General features: G+C 37.7%; 1 protein-coding gene across 2 annotated transcripts in view; it reads left to right on the top strand.

Moving 5' to 3' along the window:
• RB1CC1 (RB1 inducible coiled-coil 1) overlaps positions 1-22,553 on the top strand; it is a 73,859-nt gene that overhangs the window by 45,921 nt on the left and 5,385 nt on the right. For both annotated transcript variants that reach the window (XM_086472489.1, XM_086472488.1), the window contains 7 exons: positions 5,868-7,783; positions 12,130-12,289; positions 14,501-14,609; positions 14,730-14,970; positions 17,627-17,678; positions 18,302-18,349; positions 21,570-21,628. In XM_086472489.1, coding sequence (XP_086328615.1) covers positions 5,868-7,783; positions 12,130-12,289; positions 14,501-14,609; positions 14,730-14,970; positions 17,627-17,678; positions 18,302-18,349; positions 21,570-21,628 — 2,585 coding nt within the window. The remainder of the gene's footprint in view (positions 1-5,867; positions 7,784-12,129; positions 12,290-14,500; positions 14,610-14,729; positions 14,971-17,626; positions 17,679-18,301; positions 18,350-21,569; positions 21,629-22,553) is intronic.

Below are 22,553 nucleotides of genomic sequence, written 5' to 3'. Positions count from 1 at the left end.
AGATGGTGAAAAGATCTCTTCCTAGTTTCACTCTGCCTGTCAAGCAGATTCTTTCCCCTAGATACTCTGTTTCTGCCAGTGACTTGTGATTGCTTCTATGCGTTCAGGCACTAACTGTCATAATACACCAAACTGTGTCCTTTTAGCTTCTAACTGTAGCCTGTCCCAGTGAAACTCTGAGTGAATTTAGCAATGCTTAAGATTTTATGTGAAGTTGACTGCTTCAAATTGTGTTTCTTTAGCAATTTTCCTGTAGGAAAAAAAGTGTCTTTTTTTTGTTTTTCTGTGGGACTACATGTTGTCAACTACGGTGTTAAGTGTTTTTGTGCACTCTGACTAGAAGCATCTTCTATAACTGCCAAGGTTATGGGCATGTTCAATTTTGAATTAGCAAATTCCTGCTCAAACCAGGTGACATGAAGTCCTCTATCTTCTTGTTCCTATTAGACTGAAGTGAAAGATTTCCAGTAAATCTCTTGTTTATGTAAAATATGAGATCTGGGCTGCTGTTTGCTGTATAATATAGAAAAGGTGTGTCATTTATGTAATTTCTTAGCTCTTCTCTCTCTTTACAAAGATTGGTTTTTATATGAACAGCCATTAAGAACAAGAGTGTTAGGGCCTGACCGTTCTATTAGCCAATGGAATGGGTAGGAGTGGTGTAAATTTTTTGAAATCTCTGAGTATTCTGAACATGCTCTTCCAACAGACCATGCTCTGAAATACGGAAGTCCACCCCCAACTTGGAGCATCCTGAAACTTATAAGAAACTAGGGATAGTGATAGGTATTCTAATGAATTAATTTTCCAGTAAGGCTTGCAATGTCAGAAGAGTGTGAAATAAATCAAAAGAGTAAGCTTTAATTCAAAATATACATAATAATAGAAAAATAAACAAGATGCCTTACTTGTTCCGATCTTGGTGGTTTGCCCTTTTTGGTTCAGACTTGCTTATCTGAGAAATTTTTATCAGTATCTGGCTGCACAGAAGAGATGTTTGCCAAATCAGGAGAATCTGTTCTTCCTACTCTTCTCTTTTGCTGTGCTTTGACCAGTTTGGATTCTTGGCTGACTCAGAAATGTCAAGTGCTTAGACAGATTTGGATAATTGTCTCTTTCCTTAGATAAATTGCATTGCACAGTCAGAGCTAGGCCATTCATGATGTCATCTTGAAAATGCCCATCTCTCTGTGTAATTTCAATGATTCACTTGAACTCTTTTTTGGAATTGAAGGAAATTGATCTTTCAGAGAGATTTTTTCCTTCTCAATGACAGTGCTCTTGTTGTTATTTGATGCAAGATACTAGGTCTTTCTCTGTGTTGCTTTGTTCCACAGATAATCTAGAAGTGTTTTTTAAATCATACTACTTTCGCTCCTGTTCTTTTTTTTGCATAGAATTACTGAAATACTTCGAAATATTCTTTTCTTATCCTTAGTATTGCTGAGAATTTATGGTATATAATTAGAAGGATGAATAAACATTTAATGATGGTCCTGAAGGTGCCTACAGCTTCATGCACCTACACATTGTTGTAGGTGAACTGTGAGATACCGTCCCAGCTTGGTGCAGAGTTGACAGTGGCTGTGCAGGCGTTGTGTTGTACATGTAGCAGAATGTTGCTCTTCTACTCTCCCAAGGAGACATATTTGACCCCAACCTCCCTTTCCATATGAGTGGCAGCAGAAGCCTGGTTCGTTAAGTTGGACTGGGATAGCTTCCCTGGCTTGTTGGTAGTGCAGCAGTTTAGCTCTAGGTTTAGGTCAGGTTCATCCTACTGCATCAGCTACAGCAGCTGGTCTTTTGGTAGTTGCCTTAGGCAGGAGAGAAAAGCTGTGACTGCAGACAAGTGAGCAAAAAGCAGGTCAGAGAGGAGATCCAGTACCTTACTGGGGATATTAGTAGCGTTTCTTTTTCAATGTCCCCATAACTCTTATTATTTCAGTTTAAAGCTCATAGAACATGAATGATGATATGCTTCTCTATCTGATAGCCCCTTTGGCTTTTTTGGTATTACACTAGAGTAGTTAAAGAACATTGCGGATTTTTGTTTAACTTGTTACTACTTTGAAATCTGTTTTCTTTTTTAAAGCTTTTTGCTTGTTCTTTGTAATTTAATGGTCTCCCGCCAAAGATATTGCTGTGCCCTCACATTTCCGTAATACAAAGTTTAGGCACATCAGTGATTGGGTTAAAGATGTCCAGGAGAAAGTTAAGGTCCCCATAGGAGTCAGGTAAGATGGTCTTCTCTGCAGTTAGTAGATGGTTAACATATGCAATCCAAAATAAGTTTCTCTTGTAAGAGAAGCTGTCTTTTCAAATGGATTATAAATCTACAATTTGTTCTAGTTTGAAATTCAAACTGTGTTTGAAATCCTTCCAAGAATTGCCCCATTCCCTGATTGTTTATCATAGTAACATGACTAGAACAAGGCATGTAATCCTGCAACACCTGAGAACTTGAAAATAAACTCTGCTTCTCTCCCTGCTTTCTTTTTTTTCCTCCTTGTATGCTCTTGACTCCTTTTCCTTTGTCATGACAGGAATTACAGTGTATGACACATGCATACAGTGCTGCCTGTAAGTTGTAAATAGACTAGATGGCAGGCACCAGCTTCTCAGGGAAATGGGTGACAGTAAACAAAGTCTTCCATGTAGTTTCAGCTACTCAAAATGTGAGGTTTAACTCTTTGCTAGGCAGTAATCTGGTACTTAACTAGAGACCCACTCACAGCAGCCGCTGCAAAGGCATGGAATTTGTTCCAGCTCCAGGTCATGAGAAAACCAAGTTCAGTAGAGTGTTGCTCCACACAGTGACAATTACTTTAGTTTTCTTCTTCATGCTGTATCCTTGCTCTTTACCTTCTAGGATGATTCTGCAGGGGGGCCAAGAGTAGATACCATCTTGCCTTTGCATGTGGCTTTCTGTAGGGCCTTCTAATATTCAGAGTCTTTGAAGTGCTTCTTTAATACGTGCTTGCTGACATCTGTGGTGCTACTGCTGTATCCGTGCTAAATGTTTGTCACTTAAAGCACATGCTTTGAATCCAGGCGTGTATCGGCATATACGGTATCCTTCAACATACCTTTTTCTAAGTTTTCTTAGGTAAGCAGCAAGCTGAAATTAAACCCAAAGGAAATGTTAAACCTGGACTAAGAGTAGTTTTAACAAAAGGAGCATTTCCCTTTAATTTTTTGTCTTGTGTCCTGTGTTCATTTTTGATAAATAAAGTATTTCGTATGTAATGAACACACATTTTTTTTGTAGTAGGTTTTCATCATTGGATTTCAAAGTCACTGTATGATTTACTTTCATACAGGTGCAGAGGCTAATGGAGGTGAGGTGTAAAGGCAGCTCTGCTAAATAGATGAGTGTCAGAGCTAGAAAAAGATTCTTCCTCAGTCTCAGTTCAGAATTCAGTTAGTCACACGACATCTCTGTTAAGAGAATATTTACATGGTGCAGAGAAGAATAGGGTCCCTTTTTGGGTAGCAGCCATTTGTAAAAGATTGAGAAAACACCAGTCAGCTATTTATACATCAGCAGTCCGGTATCTGTTGCTTCTGTCTGGTTTTTTTTGGGAGTTCTGGCGTGGACCATTTATTGCCCAGCTCCGCTAGCTGTTGCCAATCAAGTAGCAGAGTTCAATAGATAGCAAAAGCTTCTTCAATAAAAACTAACGTACTAAAGAACACCAGACACGCGATTTAAATGCCTGCAGACATGTGGATGGTTTGGAAAAGAGGCATGAGCAGTCTCATCAGGATTATGAGCTGGAGGCAGTGTTGGCTTTTTGGAGAAGAGCACCATTCTGAAAGTTCTCCAGCACTTTGTGATTCCCATCTTATGGGAATCTTCTACTGCAAATATTCCTCTGAGTCTTTAGGAACAGTTTCTTTTCAAGATGGTCACATTCCTCAGATGGATGAGATCAAACATGTCCTTCAAGGATGAAGAATGGAAAAGCAAGGTAATGGTTGAGCTATGGTGTTGGACATCTGAGATCTTTCAGAACACTGATCCATTCAAAAAACTCAACATCTCTTCCAGCTTGTGATCCTGATGATCCTGCTCCTACCTTTTCATCCTGTGTGTCACGGATACTCTCCTTTATGTATTTAACTGTGCGTATTTCACTGTAATTTTCTTAGGAAAAAGTGCTTTGCTATCCATCCTATTACAGACTTGTTCAGGAATGCAGCCTTGGGGGATACTGACGCTATATGTTGCTTTTTTGTCTTCCGCTGCCGAATGTGTTCTGCGCTTGCTGAATCTCAAGGTTTATATTTTTGTTCTAAGAATCTGCAAACGATGTTATTGTTAGCATTAGGGCTTCTACATTCCCTGTTGTATTTAATAGTATAAGGTACTACAGTTTGACCATTTGTTTGTAGTTCTGGTAGATGTGAAGATAGTAAAGGAAGTGAACGTTGCACACTTATTCTGTCAAACAAAGCTTGCAAGCAGTAAATTTGTTATGTAAAATCTATTAAATGAATAGCAACGATAACATGATCTATAACTGAAGGATAATCTTTTAGAGACATCATACTGTAAGTTAAACTGAGTTTGTCGCATACAAAAAGCTTGAAAATCGGAGAACACAGGCTGTTTGCACAGTCTGTAAGGCCTTGCTGAGGTGTGTGTTGGTTGGGTTTTTTTAAAGCATTTCAAAATGGTACTTTACTGAATTTCAGGTGCATTGAAATAAGTGCATGTAATTTGACCTGCAGTTACAACTGTTATAGCTGTGATAAACTTCAGCTGAATTCACGTGAAGTATGTATTCCGTGGCAGCACAGAAAAGTATGATGTCTTTGAAATAGCAAAGATTGGTTTTCAAACACTGTGCATGAATTTACACTTCACGGCAGAATATGCACTGAGATCTTGCTTTATATTTCATATAGCAATGAACAAGAACTGATGGTAATGAGACTTAAACATGTTACCAGAATTAGTTGGAAAATTGATTTGAAAGTAAGTTTTTAGCCTTTTAAGAATCAAAAGCACTGGAATTGATTAGAATTACTTGGGAACTGTTTCATGAAGGTGGAGAAGCTTTACTTAATCTTTGTATTGGCTTACAAGCTGCTCTTACTTATGGATGATTATGAGTGGTTATTCTAACAGTGAGCTTTTCAGCTGAATGTTGAAGGATCTGGTGCTACAGAATCAGGCTTGGCAGTATCCAAGATGTAGAGGCAAAATGACAAAAATTGGGAGTGATGGAAGCAGCATGAAGGAGGAAAAAAAAAATCCACTCGTGTTGTCATGTCTTGCATTCTGAAAAGCCAGAATGTTGCTTTTAGTTAGAATATACCTTTCATTATACTGTGCTACTTCTACACACTCACAAGCAGAACAGTTCTCATGCACATTTTTGATACGTTAGTAGACAACTGTTTTGTTGTGGTAAAGCTTTTTGTAACCTTAGTTTAGTATATCGGTAGTGACTGGGTTATACTGATTGGTAATAGCAGTATTAGCAACAATAAAATAAAAATATTTTAGTAACAAAATTATTAGGAAAACTGAAATCAATAGGCTGTTAGAAGACAAAGCCTGTTTCTGACTGGTTAATTCAAACTTACATTTCAGCTCTTTCAAATAAATTATATGTGGTCTATGAAGGACTTTTGGATAGATGAACACTTAATATTTATGTATTTACAAATGGTGCTTTTTTGAAACTACTTACTGGAAAATATCTTAATTTCTGCAGTTTTTGCTTAAATTTGTTGTACATATTTGGACTGACTTTTAAAGTTCTTGCTTTGCCTAGTAATTTTTAATCAATTTCCGATATTGACACTTTTGACTATCATTCTGTAACAGTGTTTGTTTCATATTTTGTAACTTGTAGGCCTCCAACAGTCAAGCATCGCCACAATCTGCTACCACACCAAGGATGGAAAGTACAACAGGAACCGCACTTGCTACCTCTTCAAGAACTCCTCCGTCACTCAGTCTTCAGGGTCCCCTGTGTCCTCCTGTGTGTCCCCCAGCTCCGTTAGAAGAGTTGTCTCCAGACAGCATTGATGCTCATACATTTGATTTTGAAACTATTGCCCATCCAAACTTGGAGCAAGCTCTTAAGCAAGGATCATTAGACTTGGATTCGTTAGCAGAAAGTCCAGAATCTGACTTTATGTCAGCAGTAAATGAATTTGTAATAGAAGAAAATCCAGTATCTCCTAACGTAATAAGTGATCCACAAAGTCCAGAAATGATGGTGGAATCTCTTTATTCTTCAGTTATCAATGCAATAGACAGTAGACGTATGCAAGATACAAATTCTTGTGTAAAGGACGTTTCGGTAGAAAATGCATCTCTTGGTGTTTGCATGGAGAAGTGTCGGGTTATTGCCCAAGACTCAAAGCTACATTTAAGAGGCATAAAGGAAGATCTTTGCCACTTTAGAACACTTGTACAAAGAGAACAGTGTGACTTTTCTAATTCTTTAAAATGCACTTCATTAGAAATAGTAAATACTATTGAGAAGGTAAAACTTTCGCTTGAAAAAACACTAAAAGATAAACATCAACAAGAATTACAGTCTTTGAAAAGTGAATATGAAACTAAAATTAATGAATTAATGGAGGATGGTGAAGAAAATAAAAAGAAGATTACAAAGCTAAAAGGTGATTTATTAGGCCTTGAGGAAGTTCTTCAGAACAAGAATGATGAATTTGCAATGGTGAAAAATGAGAAAGAAGCTGTAGTTTGCCTTCAGAATGAGAAAGACCAGAAATTACTTGAATTGGAATGCCAGATGGAGACACAAAATTGTGAAATTAAGGAACTGAGACAGTCGCGTGAGGTAGTACTTGAAGACTTGAAAAAACTTCATGTTGAAAACAATGAAAAACTACAACTCCTGAGGGCAGAACTTGAGAGTTTAGAGCAAAGCCATTTGAAAGAACTGGAAAACAAACTACAAGCCAGGCATTTACAGGAATTTGAGAAGGTGCTAGCTGAGCACAAGGACTGTTTAGATAAATTAAAAAAAGAGAATCAGCATAGACTTGAGCAAATGCAGGAATCCCATGCAGTAGTTGTGAAAGAGAAACAACAGCAAGTAGAAGAGTTACAACTTAAGGTTTCAGACCTGTCTGACTTGAGGTGCAAATTAGAAGTTGAACTTGCCCTGAAAGAGGCAGAAACTGATGAAATGAAGCTTCTTTTGGAAGAAAGCAGAAACCAGCAACAAGAGACCTTAAAATCTCAGATTGATAAGGAAACGGAAAGCTTAAAAAAGGAGATAGATAAATTAAACAATAAAATACAAATTAACAGTGATGAATATCAAGTGGGCTTATCGGAACTAAGGACTCTGATGACAATTGAGAAAGATCAGTGCATTTCTGAGCTAGTAGACAGATATGAAGAAGAATCAAATTTGCTTAGAACTGAACTAAATAAAGTAACACTTCTTCATCAAAAAACTTCTGAGGCAGAAAAAAGACTTTCAGAGCAAATAACGGAACTACAAAGTAAGTTAGAGTTGGAAGCGAATGCCCTAGAAAAGGAAAAAACAGAAAAAATTTCTCTCTGTGAGCAGCAGGAAAAATATGAAGCTATTATCCATAAGCTTAAGGAGGAGAAAGAACTGTTAGTGTCTAACCAAGAACAAGACAGGCAGTTGCTCATTCAGAAGCTCAATTCTGAAAAAGAGGATGCAGTACAAACTGCTTGTAAAGAGTTTGAATTGCAGAGGGAAGCTGCTGAAAAAGGGCTTTTGGAAAAAATACAACAACTTGAGATGCAAGTAAATCAGAGGTACTGTAAGAATTAAGTTACTGTGTTTTCCTAGTGTTTTAATGTGATTAATATGGTATATTCATGATGCACTATGCAGTAAGTAACATTTCTGTGTGTTCGTAGTAGTGTTTATCTGGATTGGTTTCTATATTCCAGTTACTTCCATCCTATAGGTAGTGGTGTCTGTAGTGAATCTCAAAGGTGGTGAAGTATCTTGTACAATATTATTTCCAGACAGCAATGAAGGTTTTGTTTCAGTCCTGTCGCGTTACGCTGAAGGAGTGTTTCCACAATAGCATGTTGTGGGAAATTCCAGGTTTGGTCTTGGCCGCTCTCTCCTTTCCCATCCTTTCCTCTGGTGTCAGCACTGTGTGAGCATGCAGTGGCCAGCTTTTAGGCTGATCACTTTCTTTGCTTGGCTAGCTGTACACTCTTGTTGATGCTAATGGTGGCATGAAAAGGTGTGTGGGAGTATACATGACTGAGAACTGTCCCGTGGCCACCTGGACTTCCTTCGACTTTAGCTGCCATGGTTGTGTGTTTCAGGGTCTTCAGGTTGAGCTTTGTATGGAACACAAGCAACGTAATTTTAAAGAACATCCTAACGTCGTTGGTTTTCATCATTAATTTCTGCAGTGTTTTTCCATTTTAAAAAGAGAAATGTATTTCCCTTTAACATAAATGCCTAGAATTACTCTTTCTGACTTATCTTAGCTACTTACTCGTTGATAGTGCCTGTCAGCAGAGTAGATTATGGTGTTACAGAATGAAAACAGTAGAATTTTTGTTATGTGACTACTGCTTAAAACTATTCTATTTTGAAGTGCTAGTATTTGTCATTTAAAGTTAAAGGAATGCAGCAGATAGATCTTGTTTGTATAATACTTAAATAGAGCGTTTTTTTTCTAGGTATTGTCATATACCAAGAATGTGAAATGAGAAAAGACCAATAAAATAGACAGAATGGGCATAAAAGCCAAAAGAGCGCTGCAGAACATGAGTAGAGGCTTGTGTTAGCATTTAGCTTCTGAGTATCAATGTACTGGTTAAAAAAAAAAAGGGTGGGAGAGGTGAGGTTATACGGAGAGTCCAACACGTGCACACAGTTCATTTACAGCGTGCAAGGGAAATCGGAATATCTGCTTCAGTTGTCCGCTTCAGTCCCGTTACCTTTTGATATGCAAACATATTCATCGTTAAATGGTGGCGTATCAGTGTCTGTTTTGTATGTCAGCGTACGAAAAAATACATCAAGATAACGTTGAGATTTTTGAATTAAGATTGAGGTATAATGAAATTAAGAACTGCCCTTCCTAATTGAACAAACTCGTCTCTTAATAAAATATGGGGAAGTGAGGAGAAAAAAGAACTTTATAAAAAAGGAAAGAACATAAAGGTTTTAAAAACTTGACTCAACAGGAAAAAGATGTGGCTGTGTCATCAGGCTTTTTAAAAATCCACCATCTTTGCTTAAATTTGAACAACTTCTGAGCACAGCTGTGTATTCTTACATGAACGGAATAAAACACACAGTAATGCATTTGAAAGAAACATTATCTCTTTAGTCTAAAGAACTGTTAGTAGTTTGTTACGAGTTCTGTCAAGTAATTTAATTCTCAGTGTGACGTTAAAATACGTATTGCCTCCTAAGGCTCCTCTTTATACCTTTAATCTGCTGTTAGTTTTTTTCTCTAGGAATAAAGACGTGCTGTGTTTTATCTCCAGAGGGCATATACGTTAGGTGAATCTGTCATAATATTTCAGAATCCCTGCCTAGCTGTTTGGGTTCTGAGTTGCCTAAAATCCCAAGCGATGTCAGTAATTTGAGTTGACTTGTTATCCTCACTCAGTTGTTGTTTCACAATTAACGTGTAATGGTAAAAACCAGCTTGTACTTGGTGTGTGTCTCTATGCTTGTCGGATAAATGTCCTTTTCTACAAAAGCTGTGTTACAGTAGCCGTCCGGAAGGCACGGCCAGGGAGATGACTTGTTTAATTTGACCCGAGTGTTGCACTGGTATCGGGAATTTAGTTTTTGAACTGATATGAAAATTAACAAAAATATTTAGATGTGACAAAGGAATGTTTATGACCCTTGCATTATCAACATATGGAAGTTAATGTGTTTTGGTTATAATGTGCCTGAAATTCAAGTCAGCATGATTAGGGAAGATAATAAAACTGGGAGGCATGTGTAACTCTCCTACTTAATCTTTCTGCTGTGTGTGCTATGTACTAGTCAAGGTTAACTGAAAACCACAATTTCTGTCATGGCTTTCATTGTTAAGCAGTTTGCTGCTTTGTTAAAAGACTTATAGCATTGTAAAGAGTGTTAAAAATAGAATAGGAATCCTGACTGCTTAGAGACTGCATTACAGCTTTGGTGTCTTCCAGCCTTGGTATTGTCCAGCCACTTCTCTCAGACTGCTGTCAGTAGTGAAGCTTCTCTGCAGAGCACGTGCTCTCTCTCACAGCTGGGCTTAAATTAGAAATAAATTGAAATTTCATCCGTCACAAAAATGCTTTCTCAGTGGCATGAAAAAGATTTGCCTGAGTGTCTCATTATTTGCTTTGTTCTGTGCTTATTTTACTTCTGATTTCTGGAATGTCAAAGGTTGTTTTGTCACTCTGAGAACTTTGGTTTTCAGAGTTCTTTTATTTACAACTTCTTATGGAGTTTTTGAGCGCTTAGTCACCGCATAATAGTTTCTGTCTTCAGTCTGTGCCCATGTGGTAGAGCAATGGTAGGGCATTCTCTGCCACCTTAGGGTGGTATGGTGTTTTCAATTGCAGAGGAACCCCAATCTCTGAGAAAGTGTGCTGGTATCTTGACAACACTAAAAAAAGGTAGGCATTGTTGCTGTTGTCATAGTTTTGAGACCTTTGCCAATCAATTGTGTAAACCCAATGCCTGATACAGTGATGAGATTTAAAACCTGGCGATGTGCCAGCATCCTTTGCAGAATAACAATAGCTTTTACTTGGTTGTCGTTTGCAAACAGTTGGTAGTCGGGGCAGCCTGTCTGAGATGCAGATGATACCTGCTTTAGGTTTAGGCTGGTGTATTAACTTGGTATTTAGATAACCTGGAATAAAATGAATGAATTCTTGTTGCTTGTCAGGTAAGGTGCAGGAATACCTCTTCTTTACACTTCTGAGACAAACTTATGCTGTGCTTTCTTAACTCGATAGGGAGAGTTGATGGCAGAAACGGAGGTAGGTGAGTACGTGCTGTGTAGTATGGTAAAGCAAAGACTGTAGAAGTGGCTGGAACTGCTCACTTCGTGGATGCCTGGACTCCCATCCAGCGTGCAGCAATCAGAATTTTAGGTTCCATCCTCTGCAATTTGCTTTTCTTTCATATTCTATGTGCTGAAACTTTCTGGTGTCTCTGTGGTTCTGTAGCCCTTAGTCTTAACAGAGAAGCTTTGCGTTACGAAGCAAGAAGAATTCCTGGAACATGTTTGGCATTCGTTGTGCGCGGTAGTGTATTAGCACATGATGTTTTGCTTTCAGCGCAGCCTATGTAATATCAGGAGACCATACCTCCAGGCTGCTTTGACTAGAGAAAACCATTGACACGTGTGTAGATGGAGAGTTTGGTTTGGGGGATTTTCTTTACAGTAAACGTGATTCTGGTGTAGAAAAATAATAGAAATTTTAAAATACAGTTTTTCACCTATGATGCCCAACAAAGGGGTTTCTCTATCCCAGTGTTCATCAGTGGTGGTTCTTGATAACTTAAGCTAAATCATGGAAGAGCATAGTTGGTGCTTTTGGTTCAGTGATGGGAAATACTTGGCCTGTGTAACTTTGCCTGTTTCAAGACCCATTTAAGGTCGTTGTCCTTCCTGCCTCCATGACTGCTGATGCTTTCCTGTCTTTATGATCATTACTCCTGCTTCTCCAGATTCCACAACCCAGAGTTTTGAGTTTCAGGTCTGGATTCCTTAGCATCACATTTATTGCTTAGTTGATTTAATTATGTTGTGGAGGCTTTGCATTTTGATGTACTAAGACTCTTCAGGGAGTTGATTGTCGTTGTTCCTCTCTTCACCACTTTCCACACCTTCTGTTAGGTTAGGAAAGTGAAAACAAAAACCTCCCACCTCGAACAAAGCTTCAAAATTAGAGCCAGTGCAGTACACTAAAAACCAGAGTGCCCAAGAGTAAGAATTTGGTGAGATGCTCATAATTAAAAAGTAGAATTGAAGATTAGCAATGACTTAATTAGAATACAGTATGTATTAAATATTTCAGGAAAAATGTCCCAAAAAGAACTTCTGACTTTTTGTGTTTTTGCTTATTTCATGTATTCTGGGACTATATGCTGCAAATTTAAAGCCTAAACATTTTCTTTTAAGTCCTCCCACTGAATCATCTGCTGAATCAAACTTGGTGGCTGAACTTCAAGAGAAGCTTCAGGAAGAAAAAATGAAGTTCTTGGAGCAACTTGAAGAACAAGAGAAAAGAAAGAATGAAGAAATGCAGAACATCAGAACATCGCTCACTGCAGAACAGCAGGTAAAGCTGATTCTTTTTTTAGGGCTCTTGCTCGCATGACAACTACATGTTCTTTTGATGTTTTGAAGTTCCGGAGCTGTGGGGTTCGATTTTGGGTTGGGGGGCGCGTTGCTGGTTTTTGATTTTTTTTTTTTTTTTTTTTTTCTTGCTAAGTAACACTTATACATTCTAAACTTCTGCTATTATCTGGAGCCAGGATATGATGTGCTGATGGAATTGAACACTTAAGCATTTAAAAAACCAAAACAACAAAAAAAAACCAAATCCCACAACACAAACACAAAAAACCCCGCCTTAAATACCTGTGAACTGGGCAATCCAGATTCAATTGGAGTTATTTTGTGACTTATGTTTCTTCAGTTGTTAAGTTAGTGCTGTAAATTTCTGTCCATTAATCTCTTGAACTCCAGAAAGATAACTGGTTAAGTATAGTTTAAGTTAGCAACATGAAATTTGTGGGCAACACAAAATTGTTTGAAATACTAATTGATTTGGAATGCTACTTAATGGCTTTTAAACTTTATTGGCCTGGGTGGGTGGCATTTGATGTTCAAAGCAAATGTTATGTTTTATTTACTAAATTTAGAAACGCTGTGTACTCCACACCTTGATACAAAATGCAGAGGATTAATGATTACGTCTGTATCCACGCATTTTTTTCCTTTCAAAACGTCGTGAATCTCTCAGATTCTGTAGATGAGTCTTCAGTTCTTAAATCTCTGTTAGTGACAGCTATTATCTACAGCTTTGCATTTAAACACTAAGAAAGGATTTTCTGTTTTAAGCACCTCTGCTTTAGCTATGGTAGGATCAAATGAGGACAAAGAGACAGTGTAGTGATCAGCCAGCTTGGTGAATGAACACTATGAATCACTTGGTGCAGAGAGCAGAAAATTGCAGACCGTTACAAAGAAAGGGATATTTTTGAAATTTTTGGACTGCAAACATAAATACTGCAGCGAGCCTAACATAGTAAATCTAATGGGAATATTTCGTGTGTTACATTGGTAATCATAAGATTTCATTTTCCATCAGAATATGCCTTAATATGCCGTTTCCCTTGTGATTTAAAAGTATTCTTCATTTGTGCAGCAGAGTGGGAAGGAAGGTTCTGAGACATTAACAGCAACTCCCAGGAAAAGAGGGAACCTTTTCTTAAAAACAAAACAAAACAACAAAAAAAGACGTATCAGTCAGTGCTGAAAGCTTACTGGACTGGCTGTGCTGATCTCTGAATATTCTGGGTATTTAACCTCACCGTTGAAGTCGTCTTTTTCTCAGTAAAGTTATTTTAGAGGCGTTACTTGTGCTTGTGGTGCGTGACAGTTTTTCCATGCATATGCAGACATGTACCAAAGGCTGCTGTGCACTGTGTAGGGTGTGTAGGCTGCCCCATAGCTTGCATTTTAAGACTGAGAGTTGATAGGCATAGGTCAAGACAATCTTAAAATCCACCAAAAAAATAGAGTTGTGATTTAAAATACCCTTTTAATAGACGGTAGTTGGTAGTTTTTGGCTGTCCGTTCAGCACAACGTTAGGAGTGGAAGGGGTGAAGGCATACTGGTTAGGAGAAAGATTGAAGAGGTGGAACGATTTGTCAGACTGATACCGAAGGATATGCTAGCCTCTTTCATGTTGTTATTCAAGCTATTAGCCAGGATTCCTGTATGACTTCTGCATTAATTAATTGTTCACTGAGGAATTAATGCATTACTTGAAATGTATTTTTAATTCAGATTCGAGAGTATTATTCTAGTTTATTAATAATGTTTTTTATTACATGTGACATATCTTGATGCTGTGCAGCTTTGTCTTAATAACCATTTTAAAGTAATTGGTTTTTAATATAAAACGTGCAATTGTCTTACGTTAACTGGAATATAAAGCATTCTGTTTAAAAAACCCAACAGCTTACAAATTACTGATTTTTTTAATGGTGATTTCTTTATAGTTATACTACACGTGTATATTGGCCTTGGGGGAACCAGAGGGATTAAAAAAAAAATTGTTACAGAGAAACCTCAAAACAAAACGTACAGTCATGTTGTCTCTTCACCAAAGTAACATGTAAACAAGTTTAATTCCTTGTTTAACTGTAATTTAGGAAACGAATGCACGTGAGATCTTTTGTACTTGTTTTGTTCTAGCAATGTGTGTTGCATTACATTTATACAGCCCGTTTCAGTAATACTTCAATCTTCAATTTTCAGACCAACTTTAACACTGTTCTGGCAAGAGAGAAAATGAAAAAAGAAAACATAATCAATGATCTTAGTGACAAATTAAAAATGCTTACACAACAGCAAGAAAAAGATAAGGGTAAGCAAAGTTCTGGAGAAGTATTCATCTTTTCTAATAGGACAGTTTCGTTCACTACAGATTGGGTTTGATCCTTCGTGCTGCTGCTGTTAAAAGAATTTTTATTTACGTGTGTCATAGATTTGATCGAAACACTTTCTGAAGATCGAGCTCGCTTACTTGAAGAGAAGAAAAAGCTTGAAGAAGAAGTTGTTAAACTGAGAAATACTCATTTTTCTCCATCAACCTACTCAGCAGCAGCTTCAGAAGTTTGTGGAGCCTGCGCGGCCGATATTCCCAGTGACACAGACAGACTGGTTTCTGACATTGCAGCTGAAGGGAGAATGGACTCCACGATGGAAACCAGTATGATGGCTGTGCAGTAAGTGTGGGGCATTGTAGTGGAAATACACAAATGCTCTCATTCTTTAAACGTGTTCTGTTGGGTGTTGTGAAGTGCGAATGAGCTTGTTTAACGCTCCTTCTGCCTTTGGTGTTCTTGCTAAAAATAGTTTTAAATGTACACATACAATTGCAGTGTCACAGTCATCAGAAACATGTGGGTTTGCCTTAGAAGTACGCAACTTAAAGGTGAAATTTGGCCTCACAATTACGAGCTGAAAAAATAGACCTAAGTGTATGAAATGTGAGTCAAACAGGAGAACAGTTGTCATAGTGAATGAGCTGGGTGGCTGCGTGCTATGGGCATCTCTTTTGAACTGGCTCTCAGTAAAAAACCAACCAACCTGTGATTGTTCGGGTGCATGTCCGCTGTAAGCAGCGTAATCACATTCCTTGATGAAGGGGAAGGGGTGGTAGATATGCTTGGTAGAAATTAGGCTGACTCCTTAGCGTTCTGAACAAGTCATGGGACTCCTGGGGCTGGTTAAGTGGCCTTGAAGGATTGATGTTTTGCGTTATTGGAGAGGAGGACAGGTATTCAGCATCTCTTTGTTTGTGTAACCTCTGAATCATCGGTGCCGTCAGCTGTGATGTACTGCTGACTTACTAGAAGGCAGTGATGGGGCAGGGAAAGACCTGTGCAATGATTTAAACCCTTGCTTGAGGAAAACAAGCTAGGGCAAGCAACTTGCGTGCTTCAAACTAAACTTTTCATTTGAGTGGTTTGTTTGTGTTTGGATCTGGTTGATAATCTGGATTTATAACAGATTCAACTGACTTGTTGATACTGCACATGTTTAACCATTGATCACCCTTTTTGTATGGAGGTTTAGTTAAGCAGGGGATAGTTTGCACCTAGATGTTTGAAGCTGTGCTTGAAATAGTGAGGTGATTATAGAGAGCACTGTGGGAACTTAGAGGTTTGTTTGCAGTCATCGACTTCACTATGGTCTCTATTTTGGGCAGTTCCCTACAATGCAACAGCAGTGCCCTTCCTTACTGGCATATAACACCTTGCCTAGTAGGTTACGAGTCTATGTGTAGAGGTAGTAGTAGTACACAACTGTGAAGTCTTCTGAACTTAAATAATTCTGGCTGGTACGAAGTTGTCCTGTTGGTTGTTGTCAGGAGTCCAGCCTACTGCAAATGTATCGTCTCTCTTTTCAATACTGACTGCCGTGAAAATGTACGTCAAGTTCAGAGCCTTGATTCTTACTTTAAATGTACCTAAAGTAATTTTCTAAAGCTTTCTGAATAGTAAAGACTGTCTAATGCTCTAAGAGAAGGGGTTATGATGATGCATGCAAAAATCCTGATTTTTTTTTTCAATTTTCTTAGCAATTTTCATAAATTTCTCTTAACAAATGTAGGATGTTAGGCTTAAAAATTCTCTACTAAAACGAGCACATGCTATTACGTGTACTTTCTGACTAGAGTAAGACAAAATGAATAGCACATGATGTGTGTGCATTAAAATAGGACTCATTACTAGAAAATACTCAGCTATTTTCGCGCTTAGTGCAGTATGAGAATCTGTTCGGAATAGATTACTGGGAGAGAATTTGGGAAAAAAGGGTGAAGAAGTTTTGTCCAGGGCATTCCTATTGTTTTTTTAACTCCATGTAGGAACTGGGGAAAACTAGGAAGAATTTAAAAATCTGCAGTGTGAGTCTGTTTCTGTTATAGTAACCTAAGAAAACGGAAACATTTAGTATTTTTCACTAATTAACGAGAACTGTTCTTCATGCTAACGCTTTCTACCTCCTTGTGGTGGAGGATTGCATCTCTTCTAGTAGGAATAGTCATTTTAAGATCCTTTCATACCATGTCTAAGGAAATTTGGATTTGAACTGGAAGGAACTTGTAAATATTAGCAGTGTCATGGAATGTTTTCTTTTATGCTTTTACACCTGCAGTAGGTTTTTTTTTTAATAGATTTATAATAAATCAGTTATGACTGTGTTGTCAGATTTCCTCTCTTCTCCCAATCCTCCCATAGACTTTCTCCTTTGAGAAGCTGATAAATATCACGGGCTGTGTTATGTTACCCTGAATAAACAGCAGGCCTGCTTTGTTCTAGTTACCTCAGTGCGGTGAGGTGTTTTGGGAAGATGGATCTTGTCGCCTTATCTAAAGTTTCTTGTTAAGACCTTGGCATTATCTTACCATGCCCCAGTGCTCCGTTTATCTCAGAGACACTTAGCAAGTTCACATTGGTGTGTCTCTACCAGAGTCACAGGGCACAGAGATGAGGAAAATATGACATTGTAGATTGAACCGCTGTATTGAGGGTTAACTGCCAGAGCATTTGAAGCTATAGCTTTCATCCTGATGTTTTGAAAATAATGCAAAATATGCAGAAATGGCCGTATGTAAACTTTATAAAGTAATCAATGACTGAAAACTCACTGGCTTGTTGCAACAAAGAAGCTCCTTGCGTTTAAGGAGAGAGGGGGGAAAAAAAAGTCCCCCCCAAACCTGCCAGAAATGTCAATGCTGATTCTTCAGGTACCTTTCTGTGCTGTTCATTCTGTGCTAGCAAATACATGGCACTGAAGATGGGGAGGTGGGAAGTTTTTGGTCATGAAAATAAAAATTTCATTTTTAACCTATCCGTTTTCTTCTTTCTCTTTTAGTGAAAATGTCCATATGTCTGAAGAAAAACAGAGGATAATGTTGTTAGAAAGAGTGAGTAGATTGTTTGTGAGGTTAAGCATTACAGCTGAGTACTTAAATATGTATGTGGGAAGTTGTGCTGTGGTTAGTGAAGTATTCTGATGCAATATAGTATCTGCAAGGCCTGTAAATACCATTCCAGGGACTGGTTTTTCATTGTACTCATTTCAGCTCAGTATAATTCGTTAACGTAATTCAAAAGAAGTATTGATATCTTATACTTGGTCTAGCTTAAAGTTCATTTATTTATCTTGGCTTCAGTATGAATGAGTCAGGTGTAATATTTTTTCTTAGGAGCGACAGGTCATTGATCTAGGGAATTTCTGTAGGAAAAAAAAAAAAAAGGTTTGGTCGCTTTTTCAATTAAGGCGTCCAAAGCAGCTGGGCAGGAATTAAGATTGATTTGCCCGTTTTTCTTGGAAGTGTGTAGTTTCTCCTAGTGGTAATTGCTAGACTTCAAATTATTTTATGTCTCTGCTTAAAAGATGTTTTGATGCTGTTTTAAAACTGAAAGCTGTAGTAAATACATGTATTGTATAAGTATTCTGGCTCTGGTCACGTGCAAAATTTTTTTTTAAATGTTCATACTGTATAAGGTGTATTAATTAGTTAATCAGATGAGATTTTTCTTTCAGACTTTGCAGTTGAAAGAAGAGGAAAATAAGAGATTAAATCAAAGATTGGTAAGTATTTGTGCAACACACGTTTTAAGTCTCATGAAAAATTAAGAGCCGCTTACAAATGCTAAGTTTTTAAAATGCAAAAATGTGGTTTTATTCACTTCAAAAGTGTTGTAAGCGTTAAGGGAAGTGACCAATAGGTAACCTGGTAACCTTTCAGTGGGACCTCAGCTTACCTGGAAGAGTCACAGGACTGAAGAGAAAGAGACTTCTTCCCAAAGAGCACAGCCCACCCGGGCTGGGGGTGGAGAGGCTTTTGTTTCAGTGGAGCCATGGCTCAGTTAGTCAGTGACAGTAGGGTGAAGGCCGGTTTACAGGAGTGTGAATGTGCCTGCACATCAGGCATAATTGAGAGTGTTAGCAGTAACCTAGAGATCCTTGCTGGAGAACTGTGCCTGTTGTTTTTGTAAGGAGTGAAACTTCAGTTCTCTGTAGTGACTGGAACCACCCACAGCCATGGTCTTAAACACTCTAATAATAGTCGATGCCTGTGGAAGGAAAAGCAATGTAGTGACAGAGCTCGTTGGATTCCTGTGCTATGAACCCTTCTCCTTTGAGACCTCTTTGCTGGCAGGTCTCAAACTTAAGTCTTAAAAAAAAAATACCGTGTGTGTGGGAAAACACACGTGTCCTGTGGTAGTTCATTGGTTGGACTGGCCATGGAGGTCTCCTGTCTTTAAGTGACAGGAGATACCAGTTCCTCCCAAACTCCTAGATGTCTGTGTAGTCACAAGTTACATTTCACAGCAAAAGTGTTTGGTAAGTGTCTCCAGCAGGAGCTGCCAGTCTTCTGTCTGGGGTAGGATTGAAATATACTGTATAATTTGTTCCTGCTACGTAGTCAGGTATGAAATTGCAGGTTTTTTCAAAAACTCTCCATTCCACATGAAAACTTGTACATAATAACCCTGCTAATACAAGGTCTAAGAACGGATTGCAGACATCTAAAGGCATATTTTATAAAAGGATGTCTTTATTCAGGATGTCAGTGAAGTGCACAAATGGTATTTCCGTGTGGTTTTTACAACAAAACACACTGGACAGTCTTCTAAATCTCTCTGTAGGTCTCCTGAATTAAACTCTTGATCTCAGAGTAAAATGAAATTGAAGAAAACATGTTGTTGTAAAAGACAAATACAAAATTCTTTTTCTGTTACGATTAATAGCAAGGCACGTAGGAGAAATTGGTATCTCGTTGGTGTCTAAAGCAATTCAAAATTGGTTTCTAAATGGGCTTAGGAATGTAGTATCTTTTCAATTCCTTACTTATTGGTTATTTCATAGATAAATTATTTTGCTCTTGTCTCTTCATCCTTCTTTCTTCCTCACAGTACATTTCTAAAACTGAAATACACATCAGTGCTTAAATATCAATATTTATTTCTATTGGGATACTTCAGATAAGGAACCCAGGAGGGGTTCTGCACAATAAAAAAAAAATAAAATCTTTTCAGGTCACTGGCTTTTGCAGCAGAACTTGTAGGTTATGTCTGCAAGCAACAAAAAATAAAAAGGAGCTCCTTTTAATACCAGGAGTGTTATTACAGGTTTTTTGTTATCTTGTATGAATTATTGAGAGAGCGAACCTTTTTTCTGTGTGAAGACTGTTAGAACACTACTCATAAAACATTCTTTACTGAGTTTTAATGGAAATATTTTTAACATTCTAATTTGTTCTGCTTTTCTTAAAGTTAGAAATTAATGAAAAATACAGAAATCAAGCTAGTTTGCATTTTAATTTAACACTTACTCGAGTTTTAAAAAACAGAAAATCTTTGGTCTTAATATCCAAAGGGAACTCTCAAATACTTTGTGAACAATCTAAGCAAATTATACACGTTTGCCAACTTTCACGTTTGCTGCCTCTCTTTCAAGAGAGGAGACTACAGTGTTCAAGGAATGTAGTCTCTAACAACGGCAAAATAAATTGATCTGAAGTTGGACCCCCGTAAAGAAAACTGCTGAAAGTGTCTTCAGAAGTTGAGAGCTTTTTGTGTTGTGCTGTATTCATTTTGGACTCTTTGTTTGGTGAAAAGAAGAAAACGAGCTGTGAAAGGGCTTCCGGGGCGTATTGAGACAGGCTGATACTGTTTCCAGGGAAGGGGGGGGGGAACGCTGACAATAGGAAATATGCTGTAGGTAACAATATCTGAAAAATCATGTGCTAAACTTCAAGTATGAGTAACGTAGATTTTGGTAGCATGTATAAATGGTCCAGGAAGTAGGAACCTATGGAAAAACGGCAAGATCTCTAGTCAAGAGTTTCTACAGAGCCATTATGAATTGTCTTCTGTAAGGAAGTTAACAAAGGGTAATGAAATGGATAGATTTACATCAGAACAGCTTCTCTATCTGCTTGCCTGTATGTGGGCTGTGGATCCCTTTGTACGTGTGGAGTAGCATTATCAGTTTTAATTCCTTATTATCGTGGTTATTATAGAAACTGTATGGACAGTTATATTCATTTTTAGATCTAGTTTATCCTATTGAAGTTGGTTCATGTGCCAGTATTAATTAATTTAAACGAAGGCAAATATCGTGCATATAGGAGGTAAGAATTATGTCCAAAACCTTACATAACTGAGCCTTCGTTTGGTCTTAGCAAATCTGACTCCAGCTCTGTTCCAAGGAGTGCTGCTCTGTCTATTACAGTAAACTTTAGATCATGTGACAGTCCTTGGTAAAACTGAGAGACCATATGGAGTTCAACATCCAGAGTTTAATTGCAGTAAACACCTTTAACCTCCAATGTTTTACCATCAGCCTTTTTTAGGATGCCTCTGTGCACAGCTGTATCATAGGTCTTGTGTATGCTCAGAACAAATCTTCACTGATCTGGAAAGCACTTCCTAGTTTTAAATAATGAGGGAGAAGTCAGTTGGGTAAGAAATTTCAATCCAAGGTGGCTACTTAAAAAAAAAAAAAAGGGGGGGGGGGGAACGAGGGACCAAATAAAAGAGAAAAATCCAACACAAAACTGAACAAAACACCAAAAAAAAACAAACAACCAAACCCATAAACAAACAATAACCAACTGCACATGCTACAGAATGACAGAAAGGTATGCTGTTTCCTTGAGTGAATGTAAGATCTGCAAGAATAGACACTCCTCGAAAGCAATAATAATAGATTTTTTTTTTTTTTTGGTTAACGTTATTGTTACCTGCAATGTACATTTCATCATAGGTTGCCAATACCTTATAGCTTTTCTCTTTTCTTATAGATGTCCCAGAGCATGTCGTCAGTATCCTCAAGACATTCTGAAAAAATAGCAATTAGAGAGTAAGTACACGTTCATTTTCATATAAACGGATGGGTGTGCCTTCAATAAGCATGTAGTTAAAGCATGTCACAATTCTTCTGTTCTTGCTCTGTGGTGAGAAGATACATAGGCCATCTCTATAGGTTACCCATCAGTTACTGAACCATCCCAGCTGGGCATAAATCAAACTTTATAAACCCTTTTTGTAAACAAAAAAAAAAGACCTTTCTGAATTCTCTGTGTTGGTGGCTTTCTGGAATTCTGTGCCTTTCTTTACACGGTTCATAAGAATAATAGCTCGTGGGATTTCTAGAATCCTCCCAGAGTTTTCTTTTAGATTACTTTCTGTTTATCTGTAACCCTCTCGAAATCATGCTAAGAAAAAGTAGAAGAAATCCTGTTCACTGTGAATATGCGTATGCTCCTTTATATTTCAAGAAAAGTTTTACTTTCTTGAAGTCTTCACGATTTTTGGCTTGCCTTGACCAAATTAAATTAAATAGATATTATCAATCTGTTATTGTTTTATGCAATGTGTGTAGCACATAGAATTGTTGCTAGGGAAAAATTATTAATTCTTGCAAAATATAAAAGCTACAGACAGCTGTAGTGAAGTAATCACTACAGTCTGGTATCAGTCTGATACTGAGTAATATAAAAAAACCTTTTTGGAAAGAAAACCAACACAGATTATTCCTTTGTTTTCTGAATTACACCAAATTGTGTTTTTATTGTAACAAGGTCAGTATGTGCAGAATCAGCTTTTCCTGTGAGCATCTGAATATTCTGGCAGCTCTCTTGGGAGTCTTGGAGGAAACTGTTGTGAAAGAAGAATTCATCTGTCCAGTAGAGATGTCTTTAAGTCAGTATAGTCTGTCAGCATAGTAAGTCCAGGCAGAAAAAACTTGGAGTGTTGTTTATTTAATCTGAAAGTGAACCTTAAAG

Source organism: Leptosomus discolor, chromosome 13 (assembly GCF_034619465.1).
Source record: "Leptosomus discolor isolate bLepDis1 chromosome 13, bLepDis1.hap2, whole genome shotgun sequence".
Taxonomy (NCBI): Eukaryota; Metazoa; Chordata; class Aves; order Leptosomiformes; family Leptosomidae; genus Leptosomus; species Leptosomus discolor.
The sequence above is the reverse complement of the archived record's forward strand: the minus strand, read 5'-3'. Positions and strand labels throughout refer to the sequence as shown.